Here is a 21179-nt window from a genome sequence, read left to right as displayed (position 1 = left end):
CGTCTCAAGTGCGGACTTTCTGCAATATGTGTATATAGTAATTGCTTAATAAAGGGTTATGTTATTTGGCATCCGTTGAGTGATGCTCGTTTGTTGTTCATACTGTTAACTGGTTATGTTATCACAAGTTGTACGGTGTGATTGGTGTGGCTGGTATGAGTCTTACCCTGGATTCCAAAATCCTTTCCTTATAATGTCAGCTCTTCCGGGCACAGTTTCCTTAACTGAGGTCTGGAGGAGGGGCATAGAGGGAGGAGCCAGTGCACACCAGGTAGTACTAAATCTTTCTTTAGAGTGCCCAGTCTCCTGCGGAGCCCGTCTATCCCCCATGGTCCTTACGGAGTCCCCAGCATCCACTACGGACTACGAGAAATAGATTTACCGGTGAGTAAAATCTTATTTTTTTTATACCTATAAGGAGACATTGCCAGTATAAATAACTATAGCTCCGGCACCATTACAGGGGCCGGAGCTACCTCAGAGCAGGACCAGCTGCGTTTTGGCACCTTCATCTGCTTACAGCTGCAGCAACAAGGACACACATCTCCTCCAGACACTCGGGACACAGAGGGAACTGGTACAGGGGTGTATCTAAGGGGGCATCAGCTATTGTACTCGCTTAGTGTCCTGAAAAGGACAAACTCAGATATTACACCGTGTTATAGACAGCCTGCAGTCTTACTGAGTCTGCCAGGCTTGGGTGTGCTTTTCCTCTCTCTGTCTCCTTCTCACATTCAATAAGGGCAGGCTATTGAAATACTTGTCTGTGTGTGTGGTGTCTACTGTAAACTTGGTAAAACACCAATTATGCAGTGTATGTCACACCAGATTCTCTCCCTCTATGGTTGGTTCTCTCTCGTTAACAGTGCAGCCAGTCCTACCAACTTAGTGAAGAGACTGGGGTGGGGGGGGAGGGTCAGGAGCCATCCTGGCTCGGTGCTCTAAAATCCATGATGGCAGACATGTCATCTCAGCTCACTGCTAATAATCAAAAGACACAACAACTGCAGCAGGTTGTAGCAGACCTCCTTAGTTCAGGCCCACAAAAATGTGGGCTGCCTAATTTACTCTCCGAACCTGAGGATGAGGTACAGTAGGAGGGGAAGGAATTGGATCATATTATAGAAGATTCACCTTCTGCACAAGTTATTGAGCCCCTCACACTTGGTATCAGGGATGTGTTAAAAATCGCTTTGGATGACACTGCAGTACAGCAGTCGTTTAATCTTACGTCCTATAAGATGCTGGGGTCCACATTGGTACCATGGGGTATATACTGGTCCACTAGGAGCCATTGGCACTTTAAGAGTTTAACAGTGTGGGCTGGCTCCTCCCTCTATGCCCCTCCTACCAGACTCTGTTTAGAAAATTTGCCCGGAGGAGCCGGTCACAGCTAGGGGATCTCCATACTAGTTTTGTTGTTTTTATTAGAGTTAGGCACAGGGTGGATTCTGGCAACATCCTCCCTACTTCGTAGCACTTAGGGGGGGAGTAGTGTACAATCTTGAGAGGTTAATGGCCACTATCTCCGCTGACAGGACACTGAGCTCCTGACTGTGATGATCGTTAGCCACCACAGGCGATCGCAGCATGCCGCCACCCCCTAACAGAGCCAGGAGATTCCGGTGGTGAGTGAGTCACCGGCGCCCCAGCAAGTGGGGAGCTGGTGTGAAGATGGCGGCAACAGGGTGGGAGCGCAGTACTGACTGCGCTACGGAGGCTCTGCAGTACACAGTGCAGCACTATGAGGGGCGCCCTGAGCCAGCGCCTATACCCTACACTGGTCATCAAGGCTGTTGGGGACCTCGGTAACGCTGCCAGCACCATTCCTCAGGCCAGTATAAATATGTGAAGTGCGGGAAGCAGTGCCATGTTCAGGGAGCGGAGCTTCTCAGAGCGGACCCAGCAGCGTTCAGCCCCATTTGCCTGCCTGCAGATCCATCTACAGAGACGCTGACGGGGAGTGCTTTCCCTCCACGCAACTCCAGCTATCTCGTGCGGTACCAGGGGGTTGTAGAAGGGTGGGGGGAGGCTGTATAATTAATGTGTAGTCTATTAACGTACACAGTCAGCGCCAGGTAGTTGTATTATATCTACCTAGGGAAGCACTGTGTGTTGTGCTAACTCCAAGCTCTGTGTTTCTCTATGGCATACTTGAGGGGAAACTGTCTGACATTTTCCTGTGTGTGTGGGTGTATGTTTTCTCACATAACCATGTCAAGGGATTTGGTGTCTTATGCTGCAGATTACATTTCTTCTCCAGAGGAATCCATTCCATGTACCCAGGAATGTAATATATTGTCTAAGATTCCCATTACTAAGCCTGAATGGCTAACTTCTATTAAGGGAATGATCTCGCAGATATCTACTAGGGTAGCTCATACTGAGACTGAAACTCATGTTTTAAAGGATTCTATGGCCCTGAAGACTGGCATTTGTTGTCAGGATCTCCCAACCTGATATCCAAAAAAGGTTTCCTCTGATCTAGATGGAATGTATGTAGCCCCCAGGCTACTGACTTTCTTACCTTTTTTTTTTTTTTTGCCAGGACCACATACTTGTTTGTGTACAGTCCATCTGGCCCACCTACACCACCTAATATTCACAGGTGGTCTTGCTCTCAGAGAATTTAACCAGGCACAACACTGCTTAACTTCCAACATCAAATGAGATTGGGCATATCCAGTGTGATGTGGGTGTAGATGTAAACAGATGCTGGAGAGGTCTTGAGTGGAATTGTGCCCACTCCACCATGTGTATTGTTAACACCATCAAACCCATTATTCGCATTGCTGCGTGAATTGATATTGTTTGACTATGTAACAACTCCCCTAGCTTTAACTTAGATACCTTGTTCCGAGGTAACCACTTTCTGCAGACTTGAATTCAGTACAGCCCCACCGTGAGTCATGTTATGGAACCAGAGATGATTTTTGTCAATTTACGAACCACCCGTGCCTCTGCAGACAAGTTATTTGTATGTTTTAAATGACACCGAATCCTTTCCTGTATTTGTGCTAGGATAAGAAGGTGGTCAAGGTATTGCAATTTTCTTATCCCCTGCTAGCGGAGATACATTGCCATAATCAGTTTGGTAAATACTCTGGGGCTGTGGCTAACACAAAGGGTAAGGCCTAAAACTGAAATGTTGCTGAAGGATGGTAAACCTTGAGATAGCATATTATAGGAGCCTGAAGGTAAGATTCCTGACTTATCAAGGAATACTATTTATTCTACTGGCTCCCCACTAAACTATGGAGTGCCATGTCTCCATGTGTACCGTGTTACCCAAATTTATCTGTTTTTGAAATTGAGAATTGGATAAGGAATTGTTTTTGACCCAGGTGGGAATAAACCCCCCCATTATGCATGGGTTACTGGAATGACTATTCCTGACAAAACATTTTCTGAATTGCTTCATGCAAATCCCTCGCCTACGCCTCTACCCGTGACGGGCTGAAACAGAAGAACCTTTGAGGAGAATGGTTCTAAAAGTTAAGTATAACCTTAGAGATACCGCTTATTTTACCCAGGCATCTGTTTGTAGACTGCTACCAAATCTGTGCAACTAAAGAAGTCTGTCCTTATCCTTCTGGAGTCCCCCAGAAGGAGGCCCGCACCATCATGCTGATGGCCTATCCTCTGGTTTTGAAGCTGGCCCTCTGTTTGCCTTTGCTTCTTTGCCTTATCAAACTTATTGTATTGAGGCTGTTATTATGACCGACAATGCAGAAACCGGACCCCTTGGTTTGAGGTTATTAGTGGAAGGAAATTTGACCTTCTTGGAATCTGTTTCTTACTCCAGAATAACTGTTAACTCCTTCCCAAACAGAAACTTCCAGCCAAGGCAAAGTTTCCAGAACTTTCTTAGATTCTGAATCCGCTTTCCATGTATGTGAGCCAAACTGCTCTGCGAACAGCTATTGTTATTGCCCATGCCCTAGAACATTAGTGTCCATATGAGCTATATGGGATTCTTGCACCCTTGCAGGCGCTTAAAATCTGTGTCTCAGTACCTCAGCCCAATGTACCTACAGCACCTGGTATTTCAAGGTGGTCTCCCCTCCAAGAACTAACCAGGCCCAACACTGCTTAGCTCCCAAGATCCAGTGAGATTGGGCCTATTCAGTGTGGTGTAGATTGCAAAGTGAAGTCATGGCTGGCCTGATCACTGCCCCAGACAAATAGAATATGGTCGGCCTGATCACTGCCCCAGACAAATAGAATATGGTGTTTTTGAAAACCATTCGTCTTTTGACGGCAGAGGCCACATAGATTTTTGCACTATCAATGCTTTGCATATCTATTTTGGGAGGCACTTCCCTATTTTAAACAGTCCCCAGCTGGAAAAAGATATTGGAATCCCACTTACCGTGCATTCTATTTTATTGGGTTTAACCCAAACCTTTTTCCTGAATTCAGCCCTCGTTAAGAGGCCCTTTTGGGACTTTTAAACACAGGATGTTTTCACCCAGGCTCTGCTGCCTTTATTGACAGACTAGCCTTTTCTGCTCTCATTTATTCAGCTTATTCATTTAGCTGATAACTTTTACCTGTTCTTCGTATGCTGAAGTAGAGTATATAGAGCTTTCATCGTCTGATGATTATCATGTGTAGCCTGTGAAGTCGATTTATTTACAGTCGGTTCATCAGCTTGTCTTATTGGAGAAGCTGTTGGGGATATACCACAAGTAGTGAGCTACATGGGTTAATAATGTAAGAACTAACATTTCAGCTAAACTGGACAAGGTCTGTGCAAACATCGCCCCAATGGGTCTATCTATACCTGATGTAGATCAGGAATGTATTATGCTAAACAGCAAATCATTTTACACATAAACCATCCAGTACCAGATCATAGAGGATAATACAGTTTTTGCAAAACAACAGTATATGAGTGTTTTGTTAAGTGTACCCTCGTCACGTTTGCCGCTCTTAGACATGATAAATAATCAGCACTTTTGCAGTGTACTACACAATTTGTGACTGTAACCACTTTTTCCTAAAGTGATATCATATGTGACCCTACCCATGCGATCCACGACAATCATTTATATTAAGTCAGCAATCACACTAGCAGTCAATCTCGTTATATATTAGTCATAGGAACATATCAACTACAAACACATCTCAAAGTATGTAAGAGTACATGTTACTGAATTCTGTTCTATACAGATCTTTAACGTATTCAGATGCATTGCGAAGAAAATCACAGTAATGTACACAGACTCATATGCAATAGGCACTAAAGTTAACTATTCATACTAACAAAAGTAGATAGAAATTTAGTGCTGTATAATCCGTACTCAGTAGAGTGGGATACAGGGAGACTTACCCCACTTCCAGGATCGATCAGTACGTTAGCGAACGCTGAGTGGATCTAGACGCTACCAGTGTACACTGCCGGTCCGGGAATTTTTAGTGAACACAGAAGCTCAGTGACCATACTGTGCATGCAGATGCACCAGTGTGCGACCCGGTCTCCTCGCTGTAACGCTTAGTGTACACAGATGCAGTGGCCTATGCTGCAACCGAGACCCCTCGTGGTAGCGTCTGAGATGGAAGTGAAGCAATCAGTTCATGGCGGGAGACTCTGCGGAAACTGATCATGAACTCCGGGGAGAGGCGACCAGGAGAGCATCTGACTACCCACTGCTGACATCTACCCTAGGGATCGCAGCCTCATACTAATCCTGGTGCTCCTTGAGGCCTAGCGCTGGAGCACCCGTGGTGGCGGCGTGCCAGCTACTGTTTGGTAGTCTCCTCACAATACAGTGCGGCTGTGTCCGTATTCCCCTTCTAAGTGGAACCGATGCCTTATCTTCTCTCCGGCCACAGCCTGGTAACGCCTGCTGGACCTGCCATTATATCCGACACAGACGCCCGTTGAGACAGCACTTGTACCGTGGGTAAGCGTTGTTGCGACCCGGCGGAGAGTTGTTAGAGCGACTCTTTCCAATATGCGTGTAAGACGCTGTTAGGAAAGATCACTCAGAAAACATAGTAAGACTATAAAAATAAATTAATAAAGCTTAGGGCTGCCAAAGAACAGCAGCCCTGTGACCATGGTCCGGCTCCTGCCGCACCAAACAAAAAACTGATTTGCCTGATCCAGTGGGCGGGGTTATATGGACGAGCCCGTTGCATTCTGGTAGGACTGAAAGCTTGTGATTGTTTGGTGCCAATCTGCTGTCGCTCCATCATATCCCATTGTAATCCTGTGGATAACCTATGGACCCTGCCGGAGAAAAGGATTTTACCTGTAGGTTATTAAAATCCAATTTTCAAAAGTATTTATAGCAGAGATGGTACCACTGACAGGGGTGAGTAATGGGTGGTTTCCACCTACGCCCCATCCCTATTTTATATTTTAATTTGTATGTCTCTGGGTGCCCCTCACTGTTTTTTTTTTTATATTTGTTGCTTTTACTTAAGTTGTAAACTATTAAGACAATTTTTATCCTGTGCGAAAATCTTGCTCCCAATTTCCCTTTCTTGCACAATTACTAGTGTGGAAAAGTCATGTATACATCTCCATCTAGAAGAAAAACACCCAGGGCATCAACAGCACTGGAAATATTTTTCCACCAGCACCGGGATCCACTAGTCAGAGAGATAATGCCACAGCCGGGGGACACTTTTATATAGGTCCCTGCGGCCCTGGCATTAAATCACTAACTAGTCACCCCTGGCTGGGGTACCCTGGAGGAGTGGGGACCCATAAAATCAAGGGGTGTCCCCCCCCACCCCCCCACCCCCCCCTCCAGCCACCCAAGGGCCAGGAGGTGAAGCCCGAGGCTGTCCCTTCCATCCAAGGGCGGCCAGGGGTGACTAGTTGGGGATTTAATGCCACGGCCGCAGGGACCTATATAAAAGTATCCCCCGGCTGTGGCATTATCTCTCTGACTAGTGGATCCCGGTGCTGGTGGAAAAATATGGGGAACCCCTACGCCTTTTGTCCCCCGTATTTTTTGCACCAGGACCAGGCACAGAACCTGGTGCTGGTTGTTAAAATATGGGGGAAGCGCTGTCAATTTTTTCCCCGTATTTTTACAACCAGGACCGGCTCAAAGAGCCCAAGGCTGGTTATGCTTAGGAGGGGGGACTTCACACAATTTTTTTCAGGATTTTTAACCATTTCACACCCCTTCCCACTGAAAAAGGTACTGATCTCTCCATATTATTGTAGTCAGTAAAAAAATAAAATATTCTTTTAAAAAATCTATTAAATAATACTTGTGGCTCATAAATAGACAAACCAAGTAGATAATCCCTTCAAATATAAATAGATATGCTATTAGCAATCAAAAAAGCACCAAAAAATACATGTTTTAAAAAAATTATTATACAGAAAAATGAGGCGGAATGAAATTGACGAAATTATGTCGAAAAGCACTGTTGTCGAATCGACATTCTTCAATTGAATATACTTTTGTCGAAAAGCCGCATTTTAACATTGCAGACATGTCGAATTGAAAAAATGCTGAATTGAAAAAAGTCGAAAATGAAACGGCAGGTTTTTTGTCGAAAAGTACTGTATTGAATTGTCTAATCAAATTTGACAGGTTTTTTGTGTCGAAAATTACCCGTTTTTTGACAATTTCGCAATTGAATATACCCTTAAGACAGTAGAGCAATTTAAACATGCATGGGATAGACATAATATATCCTTACAAAGAAATAAGGATCAAATAAGGTTTGAGGTTAAAACATAATAATAAATGGGCATACTAGATGGGCAAAGTGGTTCTTATCTGCAGTCAAATTCTATGTTTATATACGTAGCCAAAAAAAAAAGACATTAGCTAAATTTGGAGAAATTCAGTCTCTGCAACAAGTGGTTCGAAATTTTCTAAATCATTTTACATGCATTAGACTTTGACACAGATTTTATTGGCAATATGCTGGTTTTAAATATTTATTGGTTTGATCTGTATGGTACTGATTTTGCAGCTACTTTTTGTTCCGTTGGCATTGAGAGACAAAAAGTAATTTTTTCTCCTTAATACTTTTTCCCCTTGTTTCAGCTTTGTACTAAACACCACAGTCAACAGTCCACATGAAGACCAAATCACATCTATAAACTTCCAGAATAGTTGTGACCCTGAGAAAGATGTTCTAACTTTGGTGTCTACAGGAAATGATGGCCTCTTTAAAGTCTGGGTTGTAAGAGACATCTCTGACATTTATAGTAAGTTTACATGTAGACTTATTTATCTGATATGGTTTTTTTTATGCCTGAATTTGCTTAAATCTGTGTTTCTTCTTCAGGGTCCATAGGTATCTAAAGGGATGACTTTGGGGGATTATGGTAGAGACCAGGATCAGTCACCAAACAGTTTAGCTTTTAAGCTCCCAAGATGCACTGGTCCTTCTCCCTAATACCCTGCCCACAGCTCAGGATCTTCAGTTTTAGTTTGGTGCCAGCAGGAGCTGGTCACTGTTTTAACAGTGAGGCTACTTTATGCAGGTCAAGTTTTTCTTTTAGGATTTTTTATGTATTTCAACATTGACCGGGCAGCTCTGAGCTGTCCTCTGTACACCAGCACTGCTGATCCACCACCCCTGCCGGCGCCGCAACTCCAACCACAACGTGGAACGTTTGGCAGGGGCACTGTGCATCCTTCACTAGCAGGGGCTTAGAGAGAGTCTCTAAACTGCAGCCAGAGTATGGGGGACAGATAAGAGGCTCCCGCTCGCGGAAAACCACAATCTTGGCAGTCCATACCTCTGGTCTCTGGACCGGAGGTGCTCCCAGGCCACGGCTATGGACTGCAGTAGGCCATAGACCACCAGGTCATAATTTACTGGCGCTGGGAACATTTTAACATGGGCAGCGAACTGGTGGTTTATGTCAGTAAGGGGATGTCAGCGCTTCCCCAGCTGTCCCAGCCCCAGGGCACCATTCTGCTGTGTTCTTCTTGCCCTGAGCTGCTCCTCCTCCATCAGTGAGACTGAATTATTACCTGTTTGTTTGATTATTGCCAATGCTTAATCGCCATGTTTACCCTATATTTGGCTTTCTGGCAATGTTATTATTTGAAATCTTAAATAAAACGTTTATAAAAAAAAAAGACTGACTGGGTGTGAACTGGCTCCTCCCTCTATGCCCCTCCTCCAGACCTCAGTTAGACTTTGTGCCCAGGAGTGACTGGACACACACTAGGGGAGCTCTACAGAGTTTCTCTGTAAAGACTTTTGTTAGGTTTTTTATTTTCAGGGAGACCTGAACACTGGACACCATTAGCTCCAGAGGGATCGTACACAGGATCTCACCCCTTGTCGTCCGATCCCGGAGCCGCGTCCCCCTCGCAAATCCGGAAGACAGAAGCTGGGTGAAAGAAGCAAGAAGACTTCAAAATCGGCAGCAGAAGACTCCAGTCTTCAAACTGAGGTAGCACACAGCACTGCAGCTGTGCGCCATTGCTCCCACACTAAACCCGCATACTCCGGTCACTGTAGGGTGCAGGGGGCGCCCTGGTCAGCGATTAGGACCTCTTGGCAAAAGTTGGGCATATATACAGTTGGGCACTGTATATATGCATGAGCCCCCCCAAAATTTTACACAGAAGCCCGCCGCTGAGGACGTGGGGCTTCTTCCTCAGCACTCACCAGCGCCTTTTTTCTCTCCACAGCTCCGCTGAGAGGAAGCTCCCCAGGCTCTCCCCTGCAGATTCACGGTAGAAGAGGGTAAAAAGAGAGGGGGGGCACAAAAATTAGGCGCAAAAACATTATATACAGCAGCTACTGGGTTAACACTAAGTTACTGTGTGATTCCTGGGACATATAGTGCTGGGGTGTGTGCTGGCATACTCTCTCTCTGTCTCTCCAAAAGGGGGAACTGTCTTCAAAAAAGAGCATCCCCTGTGTGTCGGTACGCTTGTGTCGACATGTTTGACGAGGAAGGCTATGTGGAAGCAGAGCGGGAGCAAATGAATGTGGTGGCGGCGCCGACACCTGATTGGATGGATATGTGGAAGGTTTTAAATGATGTTAATTCCTTGCATAAAAGGTTGGACAAAAGCTGAAACCTTAGGACAGTCGGGGTCTCAGCCCATGCCTGATCCTATGTCGCAGAGGCCGTCAGGGTCTCAGAAGCGCCCACTATCCCAAATTGTTGACACAGATATCGACACGGATTCTGACTCCAGTGTCGATTGCGATGATGCAAAGTTACAGCCTAAATTGGCTAAAGCCATCCGTTATATGATTATAGCAATGAAGGATGTGTTGCACATCACAAAGGAAACCCCAATCCCTGACAAGAGGGTTCATATGTATGGGGGAAAAAGGCAGGTGGTGACCTTTCCCCCTGCACATGAGCTAAATGAGTTATGTGAAAAGGCTTGGGAATCTCCATATAAAAAAAACTGCAGATTTCCAAACGGATGCTTATGGCGTATCCTTTCACGCCAACGGACAGGTTACGCTGGGAATCGTCCCCTATTTATTTATTTATTTATTTATTAACAGTTTCTTATATAGCGCAGCATATTCCGTTGCGCTTTACAATTAGAACAACAGTAATAGAACAAAACTGGGTAAAAACAGACAGACATAGAGGTAGGAAGGCCCTGCTCGCAAGCTTACAATCTATAGGGAGATAGGCATAGATACACAAGGATAGATGCTACCTATTGCATAATGGTGCACCAGATTGCTAGGTTCTTAATGGGTTGTATGATGATACCCCACAAAGTTATCCAAGTGTCAGGAGGGTGTGAGACTAAAGAAAGACAAGATATGTGATGTTATGAATACTCTACAGAGGATGTAATTAGATAGGGAAGCACTGAAGGTTATGTGGGTGGGTCTGGAATTTGATAGGCTTCTCTGAAGAGGTGAGTTTTCAGGGAACATTTAAAGGTTTGGAGACTAGAGGCGAGTCTTACTGTGCGTGGGAGGGCATTCCACAGAGTGGGTGAAGCCCGGATAAAGTCCTGTAATTTTGAGTGTGAACAAGTAATGCGTGTGGATGAGAGACGTAGATCTTGTGCAGAGCGGAGAGGTCGGGTAGGGAGATATTTTGAGATGAGTGAAGAGATGTATGTTGGTGCAGTTTGGTTAATAGCCTTGTATGTGAGTAAAAGTATTTTATATTTAATACGGTAGAATACCGGTAACCAATGGAGGGACTGACAGAGCGGATCTGCAGACGATGAATGTCTGGCAAGGAAGATTAGCCTCGCAGCTGCATTCAAAATGGATTGTAGTGGTGAGAGCCTATGTTTGGGAAGACCGGTCAGGAGACTATTACAATAATCAATGCGGGAGATAATGAGAGCATGGATTAGAGTTTTTGCTGTGTCTTGTGTAAGATAAGGGCGTATTTTGGATATGTTTCTTAGATGTATGTAACATGATCTTGAGACAGATTGAATGTGGGTAACAAAGGACAGTTCAGAGTCAAGAATGACACCTAGGCAGCGAGCTTGTGGGGTAGGGGTGATTGCAGAGTTCTCAACAGTGATAGAGATATCAGGTTGGAAATTACTATTGGCCGGTGGAAATATAATTAATTCTGTTTTGGAAATATTAAGTTTGAGGTGGCGAGATGTCATCCAAGATGAAATGGCAGAAAGGCATTCAGTGACACGGCCTAATACAGATGGTGACAAATCAGGGGAGGATAGTTAGATTTGAGTATCATCCGCATACAGATGGTACTGAAATCCGAAAGAGTTGATTAGTTTGCCAAGAGATGTGGTATAGATAGAGAAAAGCAGAGGACCTAGGACTGAGCCTTGCAGTACTCCAACTGAGAGAGGTAGCGAAGTAGAGGTGGAATCAGAGAAACGAACACTGAAGGAGCGATTAGATAGGTAGGATGAGAACCAAGAAAGGGCTGTGTCCTGAATACCTAGGGATTGTAGTGTTTGTATGAGAAGAGAGTGGTCAACAGTGTCAAAAGCAGCAGAGAGATCAAGGAGAATAAGGAGAGAGAAATGTCCTTTAGATTTAGCAGTGACCAAATCATTCACTACCTTAGTCAGTGCTGTCTCTGTGGAGTGTTGGGCACGAAATCCTGACTGAAGTGGGTCCAGTAGGCTGTGTGAGTTAAGAAAGTGTGTGAGGCGAGTGTAGGCAAGTCTCTCCAGTAGCTTGGAGGGGCATGGGAGCTGAGAGATGGGACGGTAGTTAGAGAGAGAGTTTGGGTCAGAGTTTTGTTTATTCAGAATGGGAGTAATCACTGCATGCTTGTATAGGGAAGGAAAGATACCAGTAGACAGGGAGAGATTACAGATTTTCGTTAAGGTTGGGATGAGCACAGTAGACAGAGCTTTACTAATTTGTGAGGGTATAGAGTCAAGGGGAGAGGTATTAGAGTAGGCAGATGAAGAGTGCAGATACTTCATCTTCATTTGTAGGATCAAAGGAAGAGAAGGTGTTAGAGGGTTCAGGCAGGGAATTGAGCAGGTCACTTGCTGTGGAAGAGCATACCATTTCATTTCGGATCTTGTCAATCTTGTCCTTGAAATAGGAAGCAAGATCTTGCGCACTGACAGTGGCTGGTGGGTTAGGTGAGGGAGGGACAAGAAGTGATTTAAATGTATTAAAAAGTCGCTTGGGGTTAGAGGCTTGAGCAGAGATGAGAGATTGAAAATATGTTTGTTTGGCAGTGTCCAGAGCAGTACGATAAGAGTGGTAGGTGGTCTTATATGTGAGAAAGTCACTTGAACTACGAGATTTACGCCACTGGCGTTCAACTTTTCTTGAGAGTTTTTGTAAGTGTCTAGTGTATTTAGAGTGCCACGGTTGACATCTAAGTCTACGTGGAGTGTGATGGGTAGCTGGAGCCACTTCATCAAGTGCTGTTACTAGAGTTTGGTTAAGGTGTGACACAGCAGTCTCTGGAGAGGTGAATGTAGAAATTGGTGAAAGCAGTGGTTGCAGAGAGGTAGATAGTTGTTGAAAATTAATAGCGTTAATATTTCTGCGGGTAAGAGGTGTCCTTGTAGACTTTAGGGACATGGAGTTTGAAGTAATGGAGGAGAGCATGCATGTGATAAGGTTGTGATCTGAGAGAGGGAAAGGAGTGTTAGTGAGTTCAGAGACAGAGCATAGTCTGGTGAATACAAGATCAAGGCAGTGGCCCTCCTGATGAGTCGGGGAGTCAGTCCATTGGGAGAGGCCAAGAGAGGAGGTTAGAGAAAGTAGTTTAGAGGCATGGGGAGATTGTGGACTGTCAATAGAGAGATTGAAATCACCCATAATGATGGTGGAGATGTCAGAGGATAGAAAGTGAGGGAGCCATGCAGAAAAATCTTCCAGAAACTTCTTGGGTTGCCCAGGTGGGCGATAGATAGCTGCAACACGCAGAGAGAAAGGGGTGAAAATCCTAATAGAGGCCCTCATTCCGAGTTGTTCGCTCTGTATTTTTCATCGCATCGCAGTGAAAATCCGCTTAGTACGCATGCGCAATGTTCGCACTGCGACTGCGCCAAGTAACTTTACTATGAAGATAGTATTTTTACTCACGGCTTTTTCTTCGCTCCGGCGATCGTAATGTGATTGACAGGAAATGGGTGTTACTGGGCGGAAACACGGCGTTTCAGGGGCGTGTGGCTGAAAACGCTACCGTTTCCGGAAAAAACGCAGGAGTGGCCGGAGAAACGGTGGGAGTGCCTGGGCGAACGCTGGGTGTGTTTGTGACGTCAACCAGGAACGACAAGCACTGAACTGATCGCACAGGCAGAGTAAGTCTGGAGCTACTCTGAAACTGCTAAGTAGTTAGTAATCGCAATATTGCGAATACATCGGTCGCAATTTTGATAAGCTAAGATTCACTCCCAGTAGGCGGCGGCTTAGCGTGTGTAACTCTGCTAAATTCGCCTTGCGACCGATCAACTCGGAATGAGGGCCAGAGTGTACTTCAAAGGATGTAAATGTGAGTGAGGGAACAGGTGGTAAAACAATGTGCGTGTAACATTTGGATAGTAATATTCCAACACCCCCTCCTTTGATGTTACCAGGCCTGGGGGTGTGTGTGAAGTGGAGGCCACCATGTGACAGTGCTGCAGGGGAGGCAGTGTCTGATTGTGTGAGCCAGGTTTCTGTTATAGCCAGCATATTGAATTTTTTTGCTATGAAAAGGTCATGAATAGCTGTTAATTTGTTGCAAACAGAGCGTGCATTCCATAAAGCACATTTTAGTGACTTGGTGGTAGATGGGAGACAAGTGATGTTGATAAGGTTTGTTGATTTTATATTCTGTTGTGAATCAGCTGAATGTGAGCGTGGTATGTGGATGGGACCTGGATTTGGGGATATGTCACCAGCTAGTAGAAGCAGAAGAAGAGAGAGATAGGTATAGTTAGGGGAGGTGTGTGATAGTTTCTTATGGTGACAGGTAGAGGATGTGACAGTTAGTGTACATAGATAGGTTAAAAGCTCATGAGTGTTAATAAGAGGGGAGTGGATTAATGAGGCTGCAATGTGTACAGAGCGATAAATAACAGGAATAGTGAAGGACGATGTCATTTTATAGAGGATACCATGAAGTGCTATGAAGAAAAACAGTTTGTGGAGCATGGTGTTTATAAAGAGTAAAGTATAGATAGGAAAATGCTTATGGAAATTGTTAATTAAATGGTAGGTTTACCTGCTTTCCAATGTTTTTCAATGTTTGTTCAACTGTTGGTTTAACTGTTCTTTTTAAAATTTCCTAACTTTGTAATTTCCAAACTTCGTATATTTCTAAACTCAGACAACTGCCCCATAACTGAATGCTAACATATACTAGTTCTAATTTACAAAGGCTTCAGCTGAAGCTAATTGGACATCTAATCAAAGGAATTATATTACCCTGTGTTAAGTAAACACCAGGCCATGTATGCTAATAAACTCCACTCCACTGACCCACATCTATACAAGAGATAATATCAGCTATAAGCAAGTACTAATATTCTACAAATACAATTACATACACTGCTAAAATATACATTGGTTTGAATAGAGATCAAAGTTATAGTTTGCAGGGATCAGCAAGCAGAAATCGACATACATTTGAAAATATAGCATGGAGATGTCTGTGGGTTATTGCAGAGGTGTACTTATCAGCAAGCAGAAATCGACATACATTTGAAAATATAGCATGGAGATGTCTGTGGGTTATTGCAGAGGTGTACTTATCAGCAAGCAGAAATCGACATACATTTGAAAATATAGCATGGAGATGTCTGTGGGTTATTGCAGAGGTGTACTTATCAGCAAGCAGAAATCGACATACATTTGAAAATATAGCATGGAGATGTCAGTGGGTTATTGCAGAGGTGTACAAAGCTCTAACAAGCTTATCCAAGAGGGTCGCCCTGCCGTCACAGGATACGGCCACCCTAAAAGATGCTGCGGATAGAAAGCAAGAGGGAACTCTGAAGTCCATTTATACACATTCAGGTACCTTACTAAGGCCGGCAATTTTGTCGGCCTGGGTGTGTAGTGCTGTAAGCAGCATGGACGGATACCTTATCTGAGGAACTTGATACCTTGGACAAGGATACTATATTAATGAGCCTGGGGCATATAAAAGACGCTGTCCTATATATGAGAGATGCTCAAAGAGACATTAGCCTTCTGGGCTCTAGAATAAATGCAATGTCGATTTCTGCCGGAAGGGTCCTGTGGACTCGGCAATAGACAGGCGATGCCGACTCAAAAAGGCACATGGAGGTTTTACCTTACAAGGGTGAGGAGGAGTTTGGGGAGGGTCTCTCGGACCTGGTCTCCACAGCTACTGCTGGAAAGTCAAATTTTTTGCCATATGTTCCCTCACAACCTAAGAAAGCACCGTATTACCAAATGCAGTCCTTTCGATCACAAAAGGCAAGAAAGTCCGACGTGCGTCCTTTCTTGCCAGAGTCAGGGGCAGAGGAAAGAAGCTGCACAGCTAGTTCCCAGGAACAGAAGTCCTCCCCGGCTTCCACTATATCCACCGCATGACGCTGGGGCTCCACAGGCGGAGCTAGGCCCGGTGGGGGCACGTCTCCTAAATTTCAGCCACAAGTGGGTTCACTCCCAGGTGGATCCCTGGGCAATAGAGATTGTGTCTCAGGGATACAAGCTGGAATTCGAAGAGATGCCCCCTCACCGATACCTCAAATCGGCACTGCAAGCTTCCCCCTTAGAGAGGGAAATAGTGTTAGCTGCAATTCACAAATTGTATCTTCAGCAGGTGGTGGTCAAGGTTCCCCTCCTTCAACAAGGAAAGGGTTATTATTCGACTATGTTTGTGGTACCGAAACTGGACGGTTCGGTCAGACCCATTATTGAATTTAAAATCCCTGAACATATACCTGAAAAGGTTCAGGTTCAAGTTCAAGATGCAATCGCTCAGAGCGGTCATCGCAAGCCTGGAAAGGGGGGATTTTATGGTGTCTCTGGACATAAAGGATGCATACCTTCATGTCCCCATTTATCCACCTCATCAGGAGTACCTCAGATTTGTGGTACATGATTGTCATTACCAATTCCAGACGTTGCCGTTTGGTCTCTCCACGGCACCGAGAATATTTACCAAGGTAATGGCGGAAATGATGGTGCTCCTGCGAAAGCAAGGGGTCACAACTATCCCATACTTGGGCGATCTCCTCATAAAGGCGAGGTCCAGAGAGCAGTTGCTGATCAGCGTAGCACGCTCTCGGGAAGTGTTACAACAGCACGGCTGGATTCTAAATATTCCTAAGTCGCAGTTGATACCTACGACTCGTCTGCCCTTCCTGGGCATGATTCTGGACACAGACCAGAAGAGGGTTTATCTCCCGATGGAGAAGGCTCAGGAGCTCATGACACTGGTCAGAGACCTATTAAAACCAAAATAGATGTCGGTGCATCACTGCACGCGAGTCCTGGGAAAGATTATGGCATCATACGTGGCCATTCCCTTCGGCAGGTTCCATGCTAGGACCTTTCAATGGGATCTGTTGGACAAGTGGTCCGGATCACATCTACAGATGCATCGGCTGATCACCCTATCCCCCAGGGCCAGGGTGTCTCTCCTGTGGTGGCTGCAGAGTGCTCACCTTCTCGAGGGCCGCAGATTCGGCATTCAGGACTGGGTCCTGGTGACCAAGGATGCAAGCCTCCGAGGGTGGGGGGGCAGTCACACAGGGAAGAAATTTCCAAGGTCTGTTGTCAAGTCAGGAGACTTGCCTTCACATCAATATCCTGGAACTAAGGGCCATATACAACGCCCTACGTTAAGCGGAGACCCTGCTTCGCGACCAATCGGTGCTGATTCAGTCAGACAACATCACCGCAGTGGCTCATGTAAACCGCCAAGGCGGCACAAGGAGCATGGTGGCGATGGCGGAAGCCACCAGAATTCTTCGCTGGGCGGAGAATCACGTAAGAGCACTGTCAGCAGTGTTCATTCCGGGAGTGGACAACTGGGAAGCAGACTTCCTCAGCAGGCACGACCTCCACCCAGGAGAGTGGGGACTTCATCAAGAAGTATTCACGCAGATTGCAAGTCGGTGGGGACTGCCACAGGTGGACATGATGGCATCCCGCCTCAACAAAAAGCTACAGAGGTATTGTGCCAGGTCAAGAGATCCTCAGGCGAAAGCTGTATACACACTAGTGACACCGTGGGTGTTCCAGTCGGTTTATGTATTTTCTCCTCTTCCTCTCATACCCAAGGTGCTGAGAATCATAAGAAAAAGAGGAGTGAGAACAATACTCATTGGCCCTCATTCCGAGTTGATCGGTCGCAAGGCGAATTTAGCAGAGTTACACACGCTAAGCCGCCGCCTACTGGGAGTGAATCTTAGCTTCTTAAAATTGCGACCGATGTATTCGCAATATTGCGATTACTAACTACTTAGCAGTTTCAGAGTAGCTCCAGACTTACTCTGCCTGTGCGATCAGTTCAGTGCTTGTCGTTCCTGGTTGACGTCACAAACACACCCAGCGTTCGCCCAGGCACTCCCACCGTTTCTCCGGCCACTCCTGCGTTTTTTCCGGAAACGGTAGCGTTTTCAGCCACACGCCCCTGAAACGCCGTGTTTCCGCCCAGTAACACCCATTTCCTGTCAATCACATTACGATCGCCGGAGCGAAGAAAAAGCCGTGAGTAAAAATACTTTCTTCATAGTAAAGTTACTTGGCGCAGTCGCAGTGCGAACTTTGCGCATGCGTACTAAGCGGATTTTCACTGCGATGCGATGAAAAAGAACGAGCGAACAACTCGGAATGAGGGCCATTGTTCCGGATTGGCCAAGAAGGACTTGGTATCCAGATCTGCAAGAAATGCTCACAGAGGACCCATGGCCTCTGCCTCTAAGACAGGACTTGTTGCAACAGGGGCCCTGTCTGTTCCAAGACTTACCGCGGCTGCGTTTGACGGCATGGCGGTTGCACGCTGGATCCTAGCAGAAAAGGGCATTCCGGATGAGGTTATTCCTACGCTGATAAAGGCTAGGAAGGACGTGACTGCTAAACATTATCACTGTATATGGCGAAAATATGTTGCTTGGTGTGAGGCCAGGAATGCCCCTACGGAGGACTTTCAGCTGGGCCGTTTCCTTCACTTCCTACAGTCGGGAGTGACTTTGGGCCTAAAATTGGGTTCCATTAAGGTCCAGATTTCGGCCCTATCCATTTTCTTTCAAAAAGAACTGGCTTCTCTACCTGAAGTTCAGACGTTTCTAAAGGGAGTGCTGCATATTCAGCCCCCTTTTGTGACTCCAGTGGCACCTTGGGATCTTAACGTGGTGTTGAGTTTCCTGAAGTCACACTGGTTTGAGCCACTTAAAACCGTGGAGTTAAAATTTCTCACGTGGAAGGTGGTCATGCTATTAGCCTTGGCTTCAGCTAGGCGTGTGTCACAATTAGCAGCTTTGTCACATAAAAGCCCCTATCTGGTTTTCCATATGGACAGGGCAGAATTGCGGACACGTCCACAATTTCTGCCAAAAGTGGTGTCATCTTTTCATATGAACCAACCTATTGTGGTGCCTGTGGCTACTCGTGACTTGGAGGATTCCGAGTTACTAGATGTGGTCAGGGCTTTGAATGTTTATGTAGCCAGAACGGCTAGAGTCAGGAAAACGGAGTCGCTGTTTATCCTGTATGCATCCAACAAGCTGGGTGCTCCTGCTTCAAAGCAAACTATTGCTCGCTGGATCTGTAACATGATTCAGCAGGCTCATTCTGCGGCTGGATTGCCGCTACCAAAATCAGTAAAAGCCCACTCCACAAGGAAGGTGGGCTCTTCTTGGGCGGCTGCCCGAGGGGTCTCGGCATTACAGCTTTGCCGAGCAGCTACTTGGTCAGGTTCGAACACTTTTGCAAAGTTTTACAAGTTTGATACCCTGTCTGAGGAGGACCTTGTGTTTGCTCATTCAGTGCTACAGAGTCATCCGCACTCTCCCGCCCATTTGGGAGCTTCGGTAAAATCCCCATGGTCCTTACGGAGTCCCCAGCATCCACTAGGACGTTAGAGAAAATAAGATTTTACTTACCGGTAAATCTATTTCTCGTAGTCCGTAGTGGATGCTGGGCGCCCGTCCCAAGTGCGGACTTCTTCTGCAATACTTGTATATAGTTATTGCTTAAATAAGGGTTATGTTATGGTTGCATTAGGGTTGATCTGATGCTCCGTTGTTGTTCATACTGTTAACTGGGTAAGTTTATCACAAGTTATACGGTGTGACTGGTATGAGTCTTGCCATGGATTCCAAAATCCTTTCCTTGTACTGTCAGCTCTTCCGGGCACAGTTTCTCTAACTGAGGTCTGGAGGAGGGACATAGAGGGAGGAGCCAGAGCACACCAGTATCCAAATTATTTTTAAAGTGCCCTGTCTCCTGCGGAGACCGTCTATTCCCCATGGTCCTTACGGAGTCCCCAGCATCCACTACGGACTACGAGAAATAGATATACCGGTAAGTAAAATCTTATTTTTTTGTTTTGCTGCCATCTCAGAATGAGCCACTATATGTGCAGCTGGTAACATTGGTGGGAATGTAAAAAAAGGATTTTTGTCTCACCTGTAAAATCCTTTTTTTCTGAAGTCATGGTGGACACTTGGACCATGCGGTATGGCGTTTGGAGCACTGCGAGCACCAAGCATTTAGACTTTTTGAGTGTAGCAGACACGTTGCCTCAGTGTATGCTGAGACAATGGCCAACAATAAGACAGTCTTCCAAGTGAGCCAAGGGGCTCAATTGGAGCACAATGAAGCATACTGAGGACCAAGGATAAGTCACACCAATGAACTGGAACAAAATTAAGCTGCAAGTGACCCAACCCCTGCAGAAAGGTTAGAATTGCTGAAGAATTTGCTATCTTTCGAAAATGTACTGAAATGTCAGACACCTGCACTTTTAAGGAAGCTAACTGAAGACCCAGATCCAAATATGAAGGAAATGCAAAACTCTGGATACCCAATATATCAATGAATTAAAATGGTGACCGTCACACCACTAAAAGTTCTTCCGTGCCACACTTTATGCGAGCTGAAGAAGGCTTCCTGGTTGAGACAATTGTGCTAATGTCTGAGTCCGAGAAACAACGAGCTTTTTAGACTTTCCTCTTAACAGCCAAACCATCATATCTAGTTTGGGAATGTCAGGTGAAGGCTTGGTTCTTGGTACAGCAAGAGGCAGATGGTATGGAGGTTTTTTATCAGTAGGCTCCGGAGGCTCGTGTACCAGGCCCATTTTGGCTAATCTGGGGCGACCATGATGTCTGTGACTGGTTCCTGCTTTCAGGTGTCTCAGAAGTCTTAGTAATAGTGATCGTTGGAAAGGGCCAGGGAGCTACCAGAGCGTCCAACAGAAATGCGTTGGGATCTCTGAAACTTATGATTTTGATGAGAGGCCATCAGATCTGTGTGTGGCAGACCCCAGTGAGCCACAAAAAGGTGGAACACTACCGGGTAGAGAGACCATTCTCTGGTATGGATGTCTTGTCGGCTGAGTAAGTCTGCTTCTCAATTTTGGGCTTTGGGAATGTAGTTTTGCCAACAGCTGTCAGGGAATGTTCCGATCATTTGAGAAAGTGACCAACTTCATTCATGGCCGTGCCACCCTGGTGATTGATGTATGTGACGGCCATCACGTTGTCAATTTGTATATTTTAGAGCTTTCATGAAGGAGCATTCACTCTTGGCAGAGGGTTCTGTAGAGTCAGAGCTCCAGGACAGTGATCAAGAATTGTATCTCCTGTGCTGAGCAGCGT

The 21179-nt window shown here is 45.6% G+C and overlaps 1 protein-coding gene across 4 annotated transcripts in view; it reads left to right on the top strand.

Moving 5' to 3' along the window:
* Positions 1-21179, top strand: part of WDR75 (WD repeat domain 75) — a 1043598-nt gene that overhangs the window by 620992 nt on the left and 401427 nt on the right. For all 4 annotated transcript variants that reach the window (XM_063934110.1, XM_063934109.1, XM_063934108.1 and 1 more), the window contains one exon: positions 8028-8191. In XM_063934110.1, coding sequence (XP_063790180.1) covers positions 8028-8191 — 164 coding nt within the window. The remainder of the gene's footprint in view (positions 1-8027; positions 8192-21179) is intronic.

Source organism: Pseudophryne corroboree, chromosome 7, assembly GCF_028390025.1.
Source record: "Pseudophryne corroboree isolate aPseCor3 chromosome 7, aPseCor3.hap2, whole genome shotgun sequence".
In the NCBI taxonomy this organism is placed as follows: Eukaryota; Metazoa; Chordata; class Amphibia; order Anura; family Myobatrachidae; genus Pseudophryne; species Pseudophryne corroboree.
The sequence above is the reverse complement of the archived record's forward strand: the minus strand, read 5'-3'. Positions and strand labels throughout refer to the sequence as shown.